Consider the following 21,145-nt stretch of genomic DNA (forward strand, 5'->3'; position numbering starts at 1 on the left):
AAGTAAAATGTTTTTTGAATTATTCAAATCGGTTGATCCGTGCTCCATCACATACACACACGTCTCTTTTTTTCTAAGGTATGCCAAAATATTCAGAAACTTTTGAAACTATATATATATATAAAAAATTTTCATTTTCGATTTTTTTGCGATTACTATAACTTACCCTACGGGAAGTTAATTATGATACCAAAGGTGATCAGAAGTCATTAAAGAAAATGTCTTGTCCTCTGATATACTGATGTGTTTTAATTTGGCATGATATCATGATCAAATTGGATTCCTCTCATTCCAAAATATAAGAAACTCATTGATTAAACATAATCTTTTTAGGGTCATCTTTAAAATGTTATAGATGCAACCTAGGAACTAACCCAGCCTGCACTGAAACTTTAAGTTCCAAGAAAGATATTGAAGTAGTGGAATGCGGAAAACTTCCGCAAGAAAGCAGTAAAAATAATAATTCTTTAAGCAGATTTTTGCCAGCAAACTTTGATGAATCTTTGCACACCAGGGACGGAGCACCATTTCAATGTGTAAAATTAATAGCCACCGATAATATTCGTAAGTATTAAATGAACAGTAAATAATTAAACACATTTACACTATATATAGTTCTATTCCAAATATCAAATTGAAGTAGGAGTTATCCTAATATAATTTTTTAACTTATACTGGTTCACACTTTATCGATTTATAATAGATGTTAAGGAAGCATTTATAACTTGTGAGTTACTTTCAACATTCTCTTTAATTTTTTTAGATGGTACCAGAATACTTCGAACTTGTGTTGTCGATTATATGATTGTAAAAGAATAAATGACTACTTAGGAAAAGCCGAATTTTCTTCAATTCAGTGCAAAACATGCAGAACGAATTTATGTAACAACAGATCGACTTTTATAAGCATCCCAATTTTATTAACATTTACATTGTTTTTAATCACAGAATTGATATAGTAGAAAAATAATACTTGTACACGAGCTAAATGTAAATGTTTTTTTGTCCTTGAAAAGTTTCCACTAGAAAGCAATATTACGAGAAAAGCTATAAACATAATATGACAAAATGATTATTTAATTAGACTAATACTTTTTAACTTCCGAGCAGGGCAAGTTATAGTAATCGCAAGAAAATCGAAAATGAAAATTTTTATATATCTTTACGTTTCAAAGTTTCTGAATATTTTGGCATACCCTAGAAAAATGGATGTATGTGTGTGTGTATGTGTGTGCGTATGTGTGTGTGCGTATGTGTGTGTGTGGTGTGTGTGTATGTGTCGGATACAAATTTTCGTCGACGATGGTCCAACCATTTCAAAGATACCAGGCGAAAGTGCCAAAAATAGTAATGGGTTTTTAAAAGAACGAACGCCCGATTTGAATGATTTACTTGTATGGACGAACAAATGAAAAACAAAATTGGGAAGGCAGGACCAGCTGTTTCGGTGATCCAATGTAAAAAGTAAAAAATGCCAATTTATCGGTCGAAATTGGTATATTAAATTATTTTTATTTTAACGATTTAATAATAACTACAAATTTTATTTGCATTTCTATGGGTTTTGTACAAAGATTTATAATGTTTGAGCGTTAGACTACTGTCTAACTATTTCAAAATTCTCAAAATTCGATTTTTTTTAACTTCCCGTAGGATAAGTTATTGTAATGGGCCGAAAATCAAAATTGGACGTTTTGAAGGTTTCTGAACATTTTGGCATACCTCAGAAAAGATGGATGTGTGTGTATGTATGGATACAAATTTCCAGTCACGTTTTTCGACGCACGGATCAACCGATTTGAATCATTCAAAAAACATTCGATTTCCTATTGATAGGGAGATGTGATGATTAGTTTTTGGCAAAGGCAGGTCCAGCAGTTACGGAGATAAAGACCAAAGAGTGCAGAAAATAGAAATCGAGTTTTTGAGAGAACGGAACATCCGATTTGAATGATCTAAAAACATTCAATTATAAATGTTTGGGAGAAATGTTTTTTAGTTTTTGGCAAAGGCAGGCCCAGCCATTTCAAAGATACGGAGCTAAATGTGTAAAAAATGGCAGTTTTTGAAAGAACTAAGCGTCCGATTTAAACGATTCAAAGAACTTTCTGCTTGCCTTAACAAAATAATTGATTTTGGAAAAAAAAAATTTTGTATATCAAAAATAATTCAGATTTTATTTTTAATTCTGACTATAGTTCTAATATACCTTAAACAAATAATTTCAACTTTGCAATTCAGTTTATATAATTTTATAAATATTAGACAATGTTACAATATTTATAATAATCTATTTGAAAACATTCAATATTCTTAGAACACGGTATGGGAAGTTCCAGCAATTTGCCGTAAGGCACGATGCCATACACCCCACTAGTTCAAATGGTTTTGAAAAATTCAAATCACGGTAGAAAAGTTTCAGCATTCAACTGTTTGAAACCTCTGGATTATGGAATTAGTGTGGAACTGATGTGGATTAATTAATTATTTATTTATTAATTAATATTTAACTAGTTATTAAATCAGTTAATGGAGTGAAATCAGGCGTATTGCAAACTATCCAACAAAAAGTCCTGCCAACAAAAAGCGCAAAAAAAATTCTACGGGCGGTATGAGTAAAAATATTTTGGCTTTCTATGGTTGGTATTCTATGAGTTACAGTTGTAATTCACAATAATAAGTAAATTATAACATCGGATATTAAAATAACAGTAATATGGTAATAAAGATAAATGAAAAAAATAATAAAGTATATAAAATAATTAATTCGTGCGAATTAAAATGAAATGATGACATAAGTAATTACTGTTATAATATGTGTGCAGTGAATGATGAATTAATTAACCAACGGTATGGAGAAATGTATTTTTTTAGCGATAGTGATGCTTTTTCAAAATCATTTTAATAACAATGGTGTTCAGTGGTGGTGAAGAAAAGTATATAAAAAACATCACACTACAATAGAAAAGCATACAATTCTGGCAACAAATGTCTGAAAAGAAAGCGCCGCCTTGACGGATTTCAAAACCCTGACAAGTACTGTATATAATTATTTATACTATATTTGTTCAAATTGATATATAATACATATTTCAATTATAATATCTATAAAAATCCAAAAGGTTACTGTCGGGTAATCTTTCATAAGTTCAATTCAGTAATTAGTATTTTTAGTCAGAATTTTGAAATTGACAGATGAAGTAAAATTTGTGTCATTGCGTCACTTCATTTTTATAAATCAACTTTTATTATGTCAGTGTCATTATAAATAGCGGTTCGACGTACCTTGAACATCTGGGTCCAGTGCGTCCTGTCAATTGTTTTTAGCACGTGTTTTTACACACATAAAGTATATCACTATAATAATAACTTATAAATTACACAATTTTTTACACATCGAATATATTCAACCATTTTCTTATAAGAACCATACAAGACTGACCAGAGGGTAATGAAAGACTATTGGCAAAACGCGTCTGAAAAGAAGCGCCCCCTCGATGGTATTAATCACTCAAAATATTCTTGCACTCCATATGCATTTTTCATTGAACTGATGCTTTTAATATATTCAAGGCAAAATAAAAGAATTTTTTTAAGAATAAGGCGATCGCCTGCTTTATTCAGCTATAGAGACAAAAAAGAAGCGCGTAAGCGTCGCCTCGCATATAACGAATAAATAATGATACAAGAACAAAAGAACAGAACCCATAGTAAAATGTAAACAAAATTTATACTTATTATTAAAATATATGATATTTTGATGTGCATATGTTTAATGATCATATTGACCGCCAAATGTTTCTTTTTCAATTTTTTTATTGGATTATCGAAACCGCTAGACCTGCCTCCCACAAATTTAATCAGTTCTCCGTTTTGTCTATACATGTATATTTCTTTTAATGATATTGGACGTTCCATTTTTCAAAAACTGAATTATTATTTTTGGACCTGCCTTGGTGAATAACTAATCAGCACGTCTCGCTATCAATAGAAATCGAATCATGCTAATAAAATTTAATTTTAATAAATACATAAAAATTAATAATTTACAAAAAAATCGAAATATAAAAAAAGCTTTTTTAAATTCAATTTTCAAAAATTTTAAAGCTTTTTATATAATGTAATTTTTAGTACAAAAAGTTTCAGTAACTTGCCGTAAGGCACAATGCCACGCTTCACTAATTTAATTTTAAAAGTTTTAAAGTCTTAAAAGGACTCGAGATCTGAAGAACATATTTTTTTTAAACTTTCAACTCATTTACGTATCCTTATATTAGCCAAATTGCCAAATTTTGCATTGCATTTGTATAATGTTTTATTAATTATATTTCTTGAAATAAAAAATGTTATTAAAAAAATAAGTTAATTATATGGTATAGAATTTTTTTCTCACTATCCAAATTTTGCAGCCCCCGAAAATTTGCCGCCTTGGGCAGTAGCCCCTACTGTAAATCCAGCACTGAATATATTCATTCTAATTATATAGTGTAATTGAAAAAGTTTATTGCTTAGTAACCTTCCAGAGGTTTAATACAATAATTTATACATATATTCTCTAAATCTCTGATTTCTGTATACAGACATTTGGAAGAAGGCAGATTATAATTTACCAAAACGTTATAGGCTTTGTGTAGTATCATTCTTAGTACATTATCAAATAACGACATGATCACATCAGCATTAGTAAAATAGTAGCAGCGTTTTGACCTACCTTGAACATTTTGGGGGTTCCATGGCGTCCTGTCAAATTGTTTTTAGCACGTGTTTTTACACAATAAAGTATATCACTAAATTAAACAATTTTTTTACACATCCAATACATTCAACCATATTCTTATAAGAACCATACAAGACTGACCAGAGGGTAGTGGCAGGCTATTGGCAACACGTGTCTTAAAAGATGGATGCACTCCATATTCATTTTATATTAAACTGATGCTATGTAATATATATTTTAAATGCTTGGTAATCTTTCAAAGGTTTAATTCAATAATTTACAGATATCCTCAAAATCACTGATTTTTGTATACAAACATTTGGAAAAAGACATATTATAATTAACTTCCCGAAGAAGTTTGTTTTCATAAAAAATTTGATTCGCTAATTTTATGTTTTCTCGACGTTTCAAGCCATTCTGAATCGAATGAGACCAAATTTAGAAAATGTATGTGTGTGAACAGATTTCTTTTACCAAATGAATCAGCATCAGTAAAAAAGTAGTAGCGTTTTGACCTACCTTGAACATTTTGGGTACCATGGCGTCCAGTCAAATTGTTTGTTGCACGTATGTTTACACAATTAAATCGCCATTATTTTACACATTTTGTACACAATTTTACACATCGAATGCACCACAAAATTCTTATAAAAGTTTTTAAAATGATATTGCATTTTGACGATATTCTGACCCGTATCAAAAATCACTAGTAATGCCGGGCATTAACTGAAGCGCTAACATAAGAACGACACTTTCATAATAACTTCGAACTATTTTTTTTTTTATTTATTTATTTATCGAACTATTATTACATAATGAAACTAGTGGTGCATGTATGGCATCGTACCTTAAGAAAAAATCCTGAAACTTCCCGTACCAAAAATTATTTGTTTTAAAAAATATTATATTTTTTTTTAACTTTGAAAAAATTAGGTTTCTGCAGAAATTGTAAATTTTAGCAAAAATGTTTGCTTTGTTTTGAATTATTTTGAAAATTTTGATCTTTTTTCAAAGCAATCGTACTGCTTTAGCTGCATAGAAACGCGTGAGCGCTGCGTCGCCGTCTAACAGACAAACGATGTTACGGAACCCATAGAAATGTAAAGAAAATTTAAACGTATTATTGAAATCTCCATAAAATATCTGATAATTTGATGTGCCTATGTCTAATGATCATTTTTGACCGCCAATTCGCACTTTTTTTTTACTAGATTTCCGAAACCGCTAGACCTGTCTGCCCACAATTTTAATCAGTACTTCATCTTGTCAATACAATAAAATGTTGAATTATTAAAATCAGACGCTCCGCTCTCTTAAAAACTGAGTTAACCGCTTTTGGCCCCATATCTTCGGAACGGCTAGACCTGCCTTCGCCAAAAACTAATCAGCACGTCTCCTTATCAATAGGAATCGAATGTTTTTTGAGTAATTGAAATCGGTTGAACCGTGTTCCCGAAATCGTCGACGAAAATTTTTGCTGATTTGTTTTGTATTATCATCGAAGAAGAGTTGGAGTTCGAGGTTCGAATCTGCTGAACACTTATTAAATGAATAAGTATTTATACTTATATAAATATATAGTATACAAATACAAAGCAAATTATAGTGTTCCTCTATATACAAATAGAAAATAAACAATAAAGAAGGTCTTTTATGCTGGTATAGTTGCATATTTTTAATTTCAGTTGATTCGAATTGTTGAATTAATACCACAAATTTCTTCGTATTTAACGAGAAATTTAATAGTTTCCAATTTTTCATTTTAACTATGTAATTGGAAAAAAACTTAAAAAAACATGCACATGTATATTTGTATTATATATTTTTATTGAAACAACAATATAAATCTAATAAGCTTAGATACAACAATGCAATAGAATAAATACCAAATCTCAATTTCATATCAGTCAATATCTCTGTTTTCATTAGGCAGTAAATTTTGTTCTATAAGCTCTGATCCTATCATCTGTTCTGGTTGGTCTACAATAACCTGCAACAAATAAAACCCTATAACATAGTTGCAAAAATTAGTTTCATAAATATACTTTATCCTTGTTGCAAAGGTACTTATGTTTCATATATGATTTATATTGTAATAACTACAATTTGAAAATAGCAGATAAAAAAATATGATAGAGTTATACAATGCAAGCTTTCTTTTAAGTTTAATAAAATGCAAACCTGCAAGTTCTTAATATCTTCTGCACGTCCGGCCAGTCCAGAGGCGGTTGTAGCGCTGCTCATCATTCCTTCGCTGCTGGCCAGTGAAGCTGACAAAGGAGAAGAAGATCCAGGCCACAGGTCCCAGGATCCAACAATAGGACCTGAGCGATCACCAGCACCTTTGCACGAGCCATCGGGCGAAATTGGAGCCGAGTTCTCACTTCGATAAAGTTCTAGTAACTGTTCCTCCATACGCTGGTTTATAGATTTCTGTGCTGCATATTTGCTCTCAACAGCCTACAAGAAAATCAATCACATAATCACAAAAACTAGAAAATATAGAAGCATATTGGAAGAAATCTACTTGTTTATGCAAATTTTGCACAAGCTGTAGTCAATAATATTCAAATACAGAAAAAAAAACTATTTGTCTAACTTACATCAAGCTGTACTTGATATTTTTCTTTAACAATTTTCAGCAATCGTTTCTGTTCACTGAAATTAGAATCTCGCTTAGCAAGAGTATTCTCGAGTTCAGTTACTCTCAATCTAGTAGCTTCCAGAGCATTTGATTTCATTTCTAATGTTTGCTGCATACCTGAAAAAAATTTAAATTTATTTAAAATTTATTTGGTCATGAATGAAATAAATAATAATGAAAACTTTAAGAAGAATGAGGAAATCAACTGGAATGTAAGTTTAAGTAAAAATAAGATGAATTGAAATTTAAAGAAGAGTAAATGGTTGTAATAAGAAGCAGCATTTTGCATCTAAATCAATTTGATTTGAAATTGGCTCATAAATACTATACAAATTTATTATAATTTTTAAAGTTTATATAATTTAGAAGAATTTTAACGTTTTCAATCTGAATGTAGCTTAACGAGTTGGTTTTGGAAAGAGGGATTTAAAACACAGAATATCGTGACATCTAATTTTGTAAACAAGAATATCTTAAAACACATTTATACTAGAGCTTATTTTTATTAAATAACTATCCAACATTCCTGACATTGACGTGATCAGGAGAATGAAATAGAAGAATAAACATAAACATGAAATAGAAGATATAAACATAAAAATTTCTTTTTAAGTTCTAAACTTACTCATAATTTCATCGCGGTATGTAGAATGCAGAATTTCGAGTTCTTCATCTCGTGCTCTCAACCATGGTAGTTCAGCTAATTTATCCTTATATCTAGATTGCAATTCTCCCATTAATAAAAGCTCTGAATGCATTTGGTGCAACTGATTCCGATACTTTGCTCCAATCTAAGGGAAAAAAAATTAGGAATAAAATCAGTTAATAAAAAAATACATTGCTAAAATTATCACGAAAATTTTAAACCCAAACAAGGCTCGGGCTCTAACCAGACACATGATAGTCAAAGAAAGAAACGCAGTTATGTCCGAATGTAGTTCGAGTAAAACTTTCAAATGATAAATATCAAAATGTATAAACCTCAGCTTGATGTCTAGCTTCTCTAATTTCTTGGGTTTGATCAAACAGCATAGCTCTAGCTTCTTGCAACTCGGATGTTGTTTTCGAAAGTTCATCAGCCTGTTGAGCTAATTGTTGTTTTAAGGCATCGGAAGCTGCCCGCATCATCGCATTTTCCTCCATAAGGGTGTTATACTTTTCGCGCCAACTATGGTTAATAGCCTTCCACTCCCTCTCCTGGTTTGTGAATATTGCACGTTTTTTATCTGAAATAAAAATGAAACTTATATAATATTAAAAAAAAAAATACTTGGTATGTTTTAATTTGATTTTTAATTTCCGGTGGCCTTAAGGCAAGATGGTATTTCTAAGAATATTAAATAATATTACATACCAAGTTCTTGGTTTAACTTTTGAATATCATTTTCAAACAGCTGCAACCGTTCCTTGAGTGCGGCATTTGATTCTTCTAATGCCCGGTTATCGCGACATTTTCCTAGCAGACGTCTGTTACGATCTGCATGTAATTCTCTACGATGCCTCTCAAATTGCAGTTCTATGTGCAACAATTGTAACTGTTCCCGTAAAGACCTGATCTCAGCATTTTCATTATACCTATCATCAGATCCGTGGGATTTTTGTCTATTAATACAGCATTGTATGTATTGGTCCAGCAGATCAGTAGGTGATTGTTTTATGGTATCTTTAGCACTATTCCGTTTGCTTGAACAATTATCACCAAAGGGGAATAACCCAATGTAAAGAAGTTCAAATGGCTGTGGCCAGAATGATACTGTTTGTGTAGAATTATTTTGGACAGAACGAGCAACTATTGGTTTTTGTGATTCTTCCTTTTTCACTTCTTTCTCCTAAAAGCAGGAAAAAAATTGTAGACAAATTTAGAAACTGTATTATTTTTAAATAATTGTCAATTTAATAACCTCCGGTGCATCAACTACTTCTTCTATCTTAGGAACCTTGACAATATCTAAATGAGTTGCAGTTTTGCGCACAAAATTTGGACAAGATGCAGTTCTTCGCAAACGTTTGCTTTTTGGTAAAATAACAGATGAATCGGCAGGACTAGAGCCTAAAAAATATTATATAATGTGATCTCCAAATAATTATATATGGATTAAGTATTATATATTTAAAAAATCCACAAAAATTACACAAAAACTAAAAGCAAATAATTAAATTTAATTGATTTGTAGACTTCATATTTATATCAATGAAATATTATACCTGCACTAAAACCTTTGTAATAACCTCCTGAGATATTATCATTATTACATTGACTATAAAATCGTAATCTCTTGATATGTTCAGCAAAATTCTTCATAGATCTAAAATGTTTATTAACATTATAAAATAAATATTGAGCAAAATTGAAGAATGAAAGCCAGAATAATTAATATACCGTGAATTTGGAACATGCAATCCTCCAGAAGTGCAAGTCGTACAAGAAGCAGGTATACAGTCAACAAACTGATCTTCTTGATTTACATTCTCCTAAGAAATAAACAACAGAATTGAAAATCTAAGTTTGTTCTATAAAAAAGATTATAATTTACCTCAGTCAGGTCATTTTCCCCAGAATTATTAATAGTATCTTTTTCTGACATATTAGAGAAATCTAAATTGTCTACTGAGAACTCCTGAAAAATATTTATTTCAGTAAACAATAAAACAAAAATGCAATTCATCAATAATAGAATGTGATTTAATATTTACCGAAGTATTTTGGGCAGCATCAGAAGTTGTGATGTTATTGTGAAAGGCATCTGAATGTGATGAAACTCGCATAGGACTAAATTAGAGATTTGAAAATACAAATGAGATATTATTCAAAACTTATAAGGAAGTAATGACTATTAATTATTTTTGTGTTAAAAAATAATTACAATAGAATTTCAATTGAGAAGATTCCAAAATCAAGTAAAAATGCTAACAAATCTAATTTGGAGAAAAAATTCTGTTTAATTATAATTCACACTTAATTTTAAAAAATCAAAGCAATATTTACCTAGTAGGATTTGTATATCTGAATAAACTTGCATTATTTTCTAACTGTGACTGAAAAAGAAAAAGAAATTATTTTGAAGAATAGAATATTTGATTCTATGAAATATGAGACACTCACTTGAGATCTGTCTGATATGACACGAGTTAACTTTTGGAAAGATGTTGATGAAGTTTCTATATCTGTAGGATCAGGATACCTAAAAATATAAATACATGTCTAAACACAAATAGTGATTAATTATATATGTGTAATGCATTCTAAAATATGCATAAGCACAAAATGGTCCGTAAATATATATTATCCATTACATGTGCATTTTATATTTTAATACCTGAATAATGAAGGATCCTTTCTCATTGGACTGGATGGTTGAGATGAATTTAAAGATTGGTTAGCATTAACACTTGATGTTAGTAACTTAGTGTTTAAAGCTCTTGCAACTGTAGAACTTGGAGGTATTGGCCTAATGCGCATATCCTATAGAATAAATTTAATATAGTTTGAGTAAATCATTTATGTTTATCATAACTTTAGCTAACCCTTAGTGGTGTGCTTTCAGGAGTAGCTTCTATTGCAGCCTCTGGTGGAGATGCTCCTTCTTGCCCATCATTTTTTAAAAGATTTGTGTTGATGTTTGATGCCATCAATGAAGGTGTTATATTTGGTGTATAACTCTATAATAAAAATACTATGTATTTTTCTGAATATTTAGGATTTTTGAGATAATTGGAATCACTAAACTTACGTGTGTATTAGGAACAGGAGTGGGTGTCTGAGGTGGCGTTGTAGGAGGGCATGTGAAACTTGGACTCCAAAATTCTTTGTTTTCAGATATGCGATCAACCTATGTATAAATGTAAAGAATTTATCCAATGAAACAGTTAACAAAATTATCTTATTCCAAATTATGTTCCAAAATAATTTATATACAAAATTTGGATGCAGAGTGATAGTAAAATAACAGATATTAATTATAATACAAAAAAAAATCTTTGAAGTTACCCACCATTTTTGAAGCATGGAAATCTTGACTAGTGATGATATGGCTTCTTGATAAATTCGAGTTTTCTAAAATAAAATCAACAGTATAACAATAACACTTGCAAATCTGTTAAGATATAATTCTTTTACCAAAATTTATTGAAGAACAATCAATATGTTTTGAATTAGATCCAATATATTCTTGGTTATCAGGTCTTTCAATATTTTCTAACATTACTCGAGAACATTCAACTACTACATCATGAACTTCCATATTTTTCCATCTAAAAACCATATTCAAAATAATAAAAATAATACAAAATATTTTTTAATATATCATATTTTAAGTTATACAACTTGAAATGAAATATTTCATAAATTGTTATTACAAATTTGGGATTAAAACTTAAATCATGAATATCTAACCGTGAATTATCGGTTTCTCTTTCCTTGCTGGTGGTAATAAGCAAAGGGTGCATTTTTACAGTCTCTAATAATGGCTGAAAATATTATTTATACATGAAATATTTGTATATGAATGTATTTATATTTATTAATAATTGATTACCTTAATAGTATGGCCAAAAATTACACTTTGATCCCGACTGCTATATTTGTTTTTCAAATATGATACAAAATTGCATGGAAACATTCCATAAAGTCGATGAAAAAGAGCATACAAACCAACCTAATAGAATAATGAAATTAGAATTAATGTAAACTGTATAGTTGATTCTTGTTTTTATGAATAAAGAAATTATATAAAAAGTATTAAATTAAAATTATCATTTAGTATAAAGCAGAACTAGTAGCAAACATTTTTACCTGCAAATGTATAAGCTGATCTTCTGGCAATTTAGTTGTATTATTTCCCTTCCATGCTGCCAAACGACTGCAAAAATAACAAAATTCAGCCAAAATCTTATGTTAATGATTTCAGTAAACATGAAATTAGATATTACCTGAATACTTCAAATATATCCATAAGAAAAGGTGATATCAAAGAAGGAACCATGGGTAATAAAGCTATTATGCACAGAAGAGCACTCATAAATGGCACAATATCGGTCTCCACCTTAAAATTTCAAGTAGTTTGGAAATAAATAATCTGATTGTAAAATGATACAATGATAGAAAAAGCTAAGCAACTCTATCAATAATAAGAATAATTTCAAACAGTAGTAATACATAATACAATGCTATACAATATAATTTGATACATAGAATGAAATTCATGATTAGCAATAAAAGTCATATTAACATAAAACCTAAATATCCATCTAAAAAAACTAAATAGCAATAAAAGTCATATTAACATTAGCTAAATAAACATCATTCTAAATAAGAATGTGTTACGGATAATATAAAAATATTGCAGTTAGTATGACTTCAAATCTCATTTTAAAACAGATAATATTTAGTGTTTTAAGAATTATGTTATATTAGCTAGATACATTATTAAAATAATTTACCTTAAGTAATTTCAGAGTTTCTTTGAACAAATTATGTTGCATAATATGATAGAGCCATGTTGGTTGACGTCGAACAATAATTCCTAAGATATCTAATCCTTTCTGTTTATTAGAACTTTTAATCAAATCTAAAATTCTGCAAACCAATTCAAATATTATAAACCAGTTCGAAATATACATTAAGCTTTTTAAAATTAAAAAATTACACACTCACCGATCGAAAATAAATCTATCATGAGGAGACTGTACTTTTAACAAAACATCTACAACTCTTACAGAATTTGTTTGCAAATAATAATCTATCAAAAATGTAACTAGCCATGATTCTTTTGCTGTAAAAGATATATGAATAAAATATGCACATTATACAATATTTGTTACTGATAATAAATGAACATACTTTTATTAAAATAATCTGCAAACTGCTTCTTGACATCTTCTACCACTTGGAGATTATCTGATTCTAAGGAATTAAATAATTCTTCCATCTCCATAACGAGATGTTTTGTGTAACAAATTAATAGAAACTTTTGTTTCCTTTGTTATAGCCACTACATTGTTGTAAAATCTAAGAAATTATAATAAAAATATCACATTTAAGGTTAATACACCTAATATGACTTTTGCTAATCCAGAAACACATATGGCCAAAGCTGTCAAATTGCAGAACGGTCGTAGGGAACAGATACGAGTTAAATGAGAGTGGAAACTATACTATGGTAAATAGAATAACAGAAAAATGTGGATTTGCAGAAAATGCGGGAAATACAAAAAATTATAATAATAAGTAATATTAAAAAGGTGTAAGTGGCATTTTGTCTTATAAGAAGTGGCATAACCATTCCGAATATGTTAATAATCGAGATAAAAAATACTAAGAGAGAGATAAAGGCACTTTCAAAATTATGATGATAAATTTTGAAATTTAGACATTGCTCCATTATTCCAAACTTTGGGGTCTCCATTAATCACATAATCGCTTTTTAAAAATTTTCGGACACCTCTTCTTGGTGATATTTAGATTTAACCACCTCCCTCACTTAAAATCACGTGTGTTTTTGGTACCTAAGAAAAAAAAAGTAAAATTTTAGATTTTTTTTGGAAAATTTTGGATTGTTTTTTAAAATTTAGGAACACGTAATATTTTACATAAACGTAATATTTTACTAGACCCATCCTATTTCTCGTGCTGTTTACAGATTTTTGGTTAGACCCCTTGCCTACCCCTCTTTTAAACATTGCATGATTAATAGACGGCCTCTTTGGTGAATTTTTATAATTGAACCATTTGTCAAAGGCTCATAATATTTTAGATTATCACATAAGGCAATAAACCATAGCCTCATGCAAAGTTTCACTCGTTTTTATCAATCTTATTTATTTATAATATTTTATTTATAATAAAAAAAATCAGCTTAATCTGAGCTTTTTGAGCTCATTTTCATCTGATAGCTTTTGAACAGATTTTGAATTTTAAAAAACTGTTCAAGATTTTTGTCTAAAATGTGAACTAAAATTCTACACACTTGTGTTTATTCCATGAACTATGTATAATACATAATCTGCTTACATACTTGGACTTGAGATCTATTACCTCGAGTAGAAATTTAATATCATGCTGCTTGATATCGAGTTTAGACGAGGTTTGGATCGAATTGCAGACCAGTTCGTCACAGCTGGCTTTATAAACAAATAAATAAACGTATATTATGATACATCGAGTGTTTCTGCCTTCTGATCCAAATCCCCTATTAAGTCACATTGAATGGGACACATATTTGAACTCAAAATCTATAACATCAAGTGAAAATTTAATTTCATACTGCTTGATATCAAGCTTGAATAAAGTTTGGATCAAAACCAGAAGTAGTTGGTCACAGCTGGGTCTAAAAACAACTAAATAAACGTATATTATGATACATCGAGAGTTTCTGTCTTCTAATCCAAATTCCCTATTTAGTCACATTAGATAAGAAATATATCTGAGCTCAAGATCTATAACCCCAAATGAAAATTTAATTTCATACTGCTTGATAGCGAGCTGTGACGACGTTTGGATCGAACCCAAAACTAATGGTTCACGGTTGACTCTATAAAGAAATAAATAAATACACCAGGAGTTTACTTCTTCTAATACAAAATCTTCTATAAAGTCACATTGACTGACTGTAGTGACATTGGATTGTTGTATTGAATAAACATGTAGATTTAACATAATCATTTATATGTAATAACAAAAATTATGAAATCAAAAATATCCTTTTAATTGTTATTAAAGTAACAATAAAAAAAATGTGATGCATTAAGTCAGTGGATTCCAATCTTCTTGGGACGCGCTTCCCAAATAAACATAAAAAATATTTATTTATTCACAGGTTGGAAACCACGGCATTAAGTCGACAAATTCGAATATATAAATTCATTCTATTCCCACCACTAGTTGAGAAAACATCAGTGACAGTGATCTTGCGTTAACCTAATGACACTCTCATTTTTATTTTAACACTGCTGGATCAAAGTCTTACACGAAAAGAATAGTTTAATTCATATATTTATTTTAAATTTTAAATATTAAATATAATATATAATATAAATTATTTTGAATACATATTTGCGGTAAACACGTGTTCACTTGTTAAATTTCTTATAGTGGTATTGCTTAAATTGCTATAGTGTGAGTATAGAACCAGTATTGAACGGAAGAATAGTTTATTGAGTTTAAAAATAAACAAAACAGGAACAATATACAAGATTAAGAATGTAAGTATTTTAATTAATTAAAATTATTAGATGTATATTAATAAAAATTTATATTAGAAATTGTTTGCAATAATTATTATATAAATATTATATATAATGAATTTTATATTTTTTTAAAGATTTTTTTTATTAAATTGTGATTCGGTTAATTATTATTAAAAAAATTATATCAATAATAATTCGAACCTGTGCGTGGTTTATTATGAGATGTGGTATAAGATAACATAATAAACAATTGTTTATTTGAACCAAAGTTCTTCTCTTAATCTTAAACAATTGTATGAAACACTTATTTTTATTATTTATTGATTGTATTTATTGATTATATTTATTGATTTTATATTATTCACATTTTTGTGGAATTTTACAGAAAACTGGTTCAGTAATTGCTAAACTGATATATGGCGCAATAAATTAGCCTGCACATAAAATACAAATGAAATTTATTCTGCTAAGAAAAAGCAAAAATATTTAAAAATTGTTTGAATTTCTGATTAATATTAGAGTGTTTAACATTGAATCATAGAAATATTACTATCATAGGAGTCGGAATTATAAAATTCTATCGGAATAGTATTTAATATTAAAACCACGTGGTTTTGGAATCCGTTGTTTAGATTAAAAATTTAACATACACACACACACACACACATATATATATATATATATTTATATATATATGTGTGTGTGTGTATATAATAAATAATATAATATAATAATATATAAGAAATAAATATGTAACAAGTAGTTCGCAAAAATCTAAAATATTTTACCTTGCATCCGATTCAGTTTTAAATTTGACTGTACTGTTATAAAGTTATGTTTATAAGTCTCTAGTTGTATTGAAATAAATTTCAAAATATTTTTTTTATCACATAGCTTCAGATAAATGTATAAACGTTCACTCATACATTTAAATTGATGTATTCAAGAACAATTACTCATAAGGTATTATTCATGATGGAAATGCTTTTTATTTCTACAATACAAATCGTGATTGCATGCAATTCAATGCAGTTTAGAGAGATGGATATATATATATATATATATATATATATACATATATATATATATATATATATATATATAATATTATTGTACTGATAGTTATAATAGAAAAAAATGTGCTATAATCTCGACAAATATTTTGTGATTTAACTGTACTGGATTTCATTTAACTGTAGTAGTTCTTCTAGAAAATTTTTCTACAGAATGCTGAATGATTGCACATATCAAGTTTCAAACGTACAAATATATAATTGCATATATGAATCTTTTTAATTCGACGTTTTGACAGTTTAATAAATAAATGCAAACACACAGGGAAGGTCCTGCTTTGAATACGATGCATGCAAAAAATGCGGGCGCACGCCTTAGGGGTTAACGAGATTTGGGATTGAAATTTATAATTTTTTAATTCAATCAAAATAACTCAAAATTTCTATATCATTCAAAATTATATAATTACTTTGCATATGTTACTAATCTTGGACAATATTTTTTAAATTTGACTTTAAAACAATTCGACCCTTACTATGTTAATTAATAGTTTACGATGCAATTTTAGATATTTTAAATAATGAAAATTAAATTAAAATAATCCAACATGAAGTACCAGCGTATATTCAACAAAGCATGAAACTTAATAATCATCATCTTAGTAAAATTTTTTTTTTTACGAAATTTAACACAAAAAACCAATGTTTTTGTCACTTATGCGGGTAGTTTGATTTTTTGCTCCATTATGCATTTAAATAATATAATTGTCTTTTTTCTAATAATTATAGTTTTGTATTTAATTCCATAAAAAAAATAAAAATTTTAAACTTGGAATGATGACACACATCAAGTGTCGAAACATATAATTAAGAAACTTATTTTTTTCTAACTAATTTTTTATTATGACGAATGGGTAGTTATAGTATTTTTATATATATATATATATATATATATATATATATATATATATTCAATAGATAAGTCCTGGATTTTTTCAATATATTGATTGTTTCTTTTTCGAACAGTAAATCCAATAATAAAAAACAATTTGTTTTTTGAAGATGTTTAATACGACGTTTCGGAACTAGGTACGTTCCATCATCAGGTTTATTCTGTCAAATACAATGTTTTTTAAAATACTGATTAACATTAATTAACAATGGTCAATACAGATTAATTAGAAAAAAAATTTTTTTTTTTTTTTTGTTATAAAGGAATGGATTATGTACCGGATAGATAGTAATAAGACTTAACTAAAAAAGGTTTTATATAAAATTGAGAAGCAAAAATTATTTACCTGTAATAATTTATATATCCATATCACTAATATTTTTTTGTTAAAAACACTCGATTTTTTTGGAAGATATTTGTAGATGTTACGACTACACAAGACTTAAACACACTGATATGGATTTCTGTCTGCCAGATGTAAAGGACAAAGCACGGAACTCTTGGCAAAAAGATTTTTTATGGCTCTTGTTGGTAATTTACGAAAAAAGGAAAAATATTGCTTTAGTAAATGTTGAGAAATATTATGTTATATATATATATATATATATATATATATATATATACATACATACATACATGAACATGTATATGCACACCTACATACTCATACATACATATGCACATATCTATATATAATGTATCCACAATTATACACATGAACACATATGCAAGTGTATGTGTATAGTGTATACCCAAAACATACATATAAGCACATATATGGATGTACTATATATAACATATATACATGTATATATATACACATATTCAAAAACTATTAGGATTAATTATTTTTAATCAGGTTTAAAAATTTAAATATGAGTCATGAATGATATTGTGATCTGATCTTTTATTAACACTTTTTGACGAATTCAAAAAGATTAAACTGCTTTCAGAAAAAGTCTTTTAAAAGTACAATCCTCTCTATATAAAATATTGGGTTCAAAGGTGAAATTATGTGAGTTTTCGATGGAATGCTGAACAAGAGTACTTTGGAAATTTCGGCTTTTATGATGAGTGACGCTTAATTCATGTTGTCTCATTCTCTTATGAATGTACTGTGATGTTTGGCCAATGTATTGTTTTTGACAATTTTTGCAAGGGATGGAATAAACTATGTTAGTATTGAATTTAGGAGGGGTGGTGGATTTAATTTTTGAAAACATTTCTTTAAAAGAATATAGAGCTGTTCCTGAAATGAAAATATTTTCTTCTTTGAGTAATTTGGCAAAATAATCAAATAAGCCTTCAATGTAAGGCATGCTGTGAAAAGTTGGTTTAATATTGTTGTCTTGGAATAACTTGGAGATGGATTGATAATTGTTACTTTTATGATAGGAAAGTCTTTTATTGGTAATGGAATTGATGAGGGTGAGGGGATATCCGTTTTCTAATAAAGTTTTAGTTACTAATGTTGTGTTTTGGGTATGAAAAGAAGAGTGAGACAACATGATTGCGTGGTCTATCAAAGAAATGATTGTATTGACTTTATAATTTTTGGGACAATATGACGCGTAATGAAGGTATCTCCCGGACCATGTAGTTTTTCTGTACAATTTGTGCAAATAATGTTGTCAATTTTGTGTACAGTCACGTCTAAAAAGTTTAATTTGTTGTCGATTTGTGTTTCATGTGTGAACTTGAATTTAACCGTGAAATTGATACCTTTAACAATTACAATAAGAGCATTCAGTTCACACATGAAACACAAATCGACAACAAATTAAACTTTTTAGACGTGACTGTACACAAAATTGACAACATTATTTGCACAAATTGGTACAGAAAACTACATGGTCCGGGAGATACCTTCATTACGCGTCATATTGTCCCAAAAATTATAAAGTCAATACAATCATTTCTTTGATAGACCACGCAATCATGTTGTCTCACTCTTCTTTTCATACCCAAACACAACATTAGTAACTAAAACTTTATTAGAAAACGGATATCCCCTCACCCTCATCAATTCCATTACCAATAAAAGACTTTCCTATCATAAAAGTAACAATTATCAATCCATCTCCAAGTTATTCCAAGACAACAATATTAAACCAACTTTTCACAGCATGCCTTACATTGAAGGCTTATTTGATTATTTTGCCAAATTACTCAAAGAAGAAAATATTTTCATTTCAGGAACAGCTCTATATTCTTTTAAAGAAATGTTTTCAAAAATAAATCCACCACCCCTCCTAATTCAATACTAACATAGTTTATTCCATCCCTTGCAAAAATTGTCAAAAACAATACATTGGCCAAACATCACAGTACATTCATAAGAGAATGAGACAACATGAATTAAGCGTCACTCATCATAAAAGCCGAAATTTCCAAAGTACTCTTGTTCAGCATTCCATCGAGAACTCACATAATTTCACCTTTGAACCCAATATTTTATATAGAGAGGATTGTACTTTTAAAAGACTTTTTTCTGAAAGCAGTTTAATCTTTTTGAATTCGTCAAAAAGTGTTAATAAAAGATCAGATCACAATATCATTCATGACTCATATTTAAATTTTTTAAACCTGATTAAAAATAATTAATCCTAATAGTTTTTGAATATGTGTATATATATACATGTATATATGTTATAATATATGTACATCCATATATGTGCTTATATGTATGTTTTTGGGTATACACTATACACATACACTTGCATATGTGTTCATGTGTATAATTGTGGATACATTAATATATAGATATGTGCATATGTATGTATGAGTATGTAGGTGTGCATATACATGTTCATGTATGTATGTATGTATATATATATATATATATATACATAATATTTCTCAACATTTACTAAAGCAATATTTTTCCTTTTTTCGTAAATTACCAAACAAGAGCCATAAAAAATCTTTTTTGCCAAGAGTTCCGTGCTTTGTCCTTTACATCTGGCAGACAGAAATCCATATCAGTGTGTTTAAGTCTTGTGTAGTCGTAACATCTACAAATATCTTCCAAAAAAATCGAGTGTTTTTAACAAAAAAATATTAGTGATATGGATATATAAATTATTACAGGTAAATAATTTTTGCTTCTCAATTTTATATAAAACCTTTTTTAGTTAAGTCTTATTACTATCTATCCGGTACATAATCCATTCCTTTATAACAAAACAAAAAAAATTTTTTTCTAATTAATCTGTATTGACCATTGTTAATTAATGTTAATCAGTATTTTAAAAAACATTGTATTTGACAGAATAAACCTGATGATGGAACGTACCTAGTTCCGAAACGTCGTATTAAACATCTTCAAAAAACAAATTGTTTTTTATTATTGGATTTACTGTTCGGAAAAGAAACAATCAATATATATATATATATATATATATATATATATATATATATCCAGGACAATTTAAAATTCTAAGCATGCATATTAAATATTCAAATCGTTATATTGATATTTCTAACAAATCCATTCAAGACAAACAAGCTAACCATACATATTTATTGGTTATTGATTGTCTATGAATATAATTGTCATTAAATAATATATTTGATAAATAAGATAAGACTACTATTGGAAAATTCTAAACATGGATATAAATTAAAAGAATTTA

At 28.5% G+C, this 21,145-nt stretch overlaps 1 protein-coding gene across 1 annotated transcript in view; it reads right to left on the reverse strand.

Moving 5' to 3' along the window:
- Positions 1-13,427, reverse strand: part of LOC113386234 (hamartin-like) — a 56,809-nt gene extending 43,382 nt beyond the window's left edge. Inside the window, exons 1-24 of the mRNA XM_026624026.1 lie at positions 13,201-13,427; positions 13,015-13,132; positions 12,801-12,936; positions 12,291-12,403; positions 12,154-12,220; positions 11,897-12,016; positions 11,755-11,828; positions 11,479-11,612; positions 11,354-11,415; positions 11,093-11,191; positions 10,887-11,021; positions 10,679-10,824; positions 10,465-10,543; positions 10,348-10,397; positions 10,056-10,131; positions 9,896-9,979; positions 9,742-9,833; positions 9,567-9,667; positions 9,263-9,411; positions 8,716-9,190; positions 8,343-8,587; positions 7,987-8,152; positions 7,321-7,478; positions 6,899-7,177 (exon numbers count right to left, since the gene is read on the reverse strand). Of these exons, the coding sequence (XP_026479811.1) occupies positions 6,899-7,177; positions 7,321-7,478; positions 7,987-8,152; positions 8,343-8,587; positions 8,716-9,190; positions 9,263-9,411; positions 9,567-9,667; positions 9,742-9,833; positions 9,896-9,979; positions 10,056-10,131; positions 10,348-10,397; positions 10,465-10,543; positions 10,679-10,824; positions 10,887-11,021; positions 11,093-11,191; positions 11,354-11,415; positions 11,479-11,612; positions 11,755-11,828; positions 11,897-12,016; positions 12,154-12,220; positions 12,291-12,403; positions 12,801-12,936; positions 13,015-13,132; positions 13,201-13,294 (3,252 nt within the window). The 5' untranslated portion in view covers positions 13,295-13,427. The remainder of the gene's footprint in view (positions 1-6,898; positions 7,178-7,320; positions 7,479-7,986; positions 8,153-8,342; positions 8,588-8,715; positions 9,191-9,262; positions 9,412-9,566; positions 9,668-9,741; positions 9,834-9,895; positions 9,980-10,055; positions 10,132-10,347; positions 10,398-10,464; positions 10,544-10,678; positions 10,825-10,886; positions 11,022-11,092; positions 11,192-11,353; positions 11,416-11,478; positions 11,613-11,754; positions 11,829-11,896; positions 12,017-12,153; positions 12,221-12,290; positions 12,404-12,800; positions 12,937-13,014; positions 13,133-13,200) is intronic.
- Between the last annotated feature and the right edge of the window lie 7,718 nt (positions 13,428-21,145).

This window comes from Ctenocephalides felis, unplaced genomic scaffold, assembly GCF_003426905.1.
Source record: "Ctenocephalides felis isolate EL2017-DRISC unplaced genomic scaffold, ASM342690v1 CF-g0.4_SCAFFOLD_03571, whole genome shotgun sequence".
Lineage (NCBI taxonomy): Eukaryota > Metazoa > Arthropoda > Insecta > Siphonaptera > Pulicidae > Ctenocephalides > Ctenocephalides felis.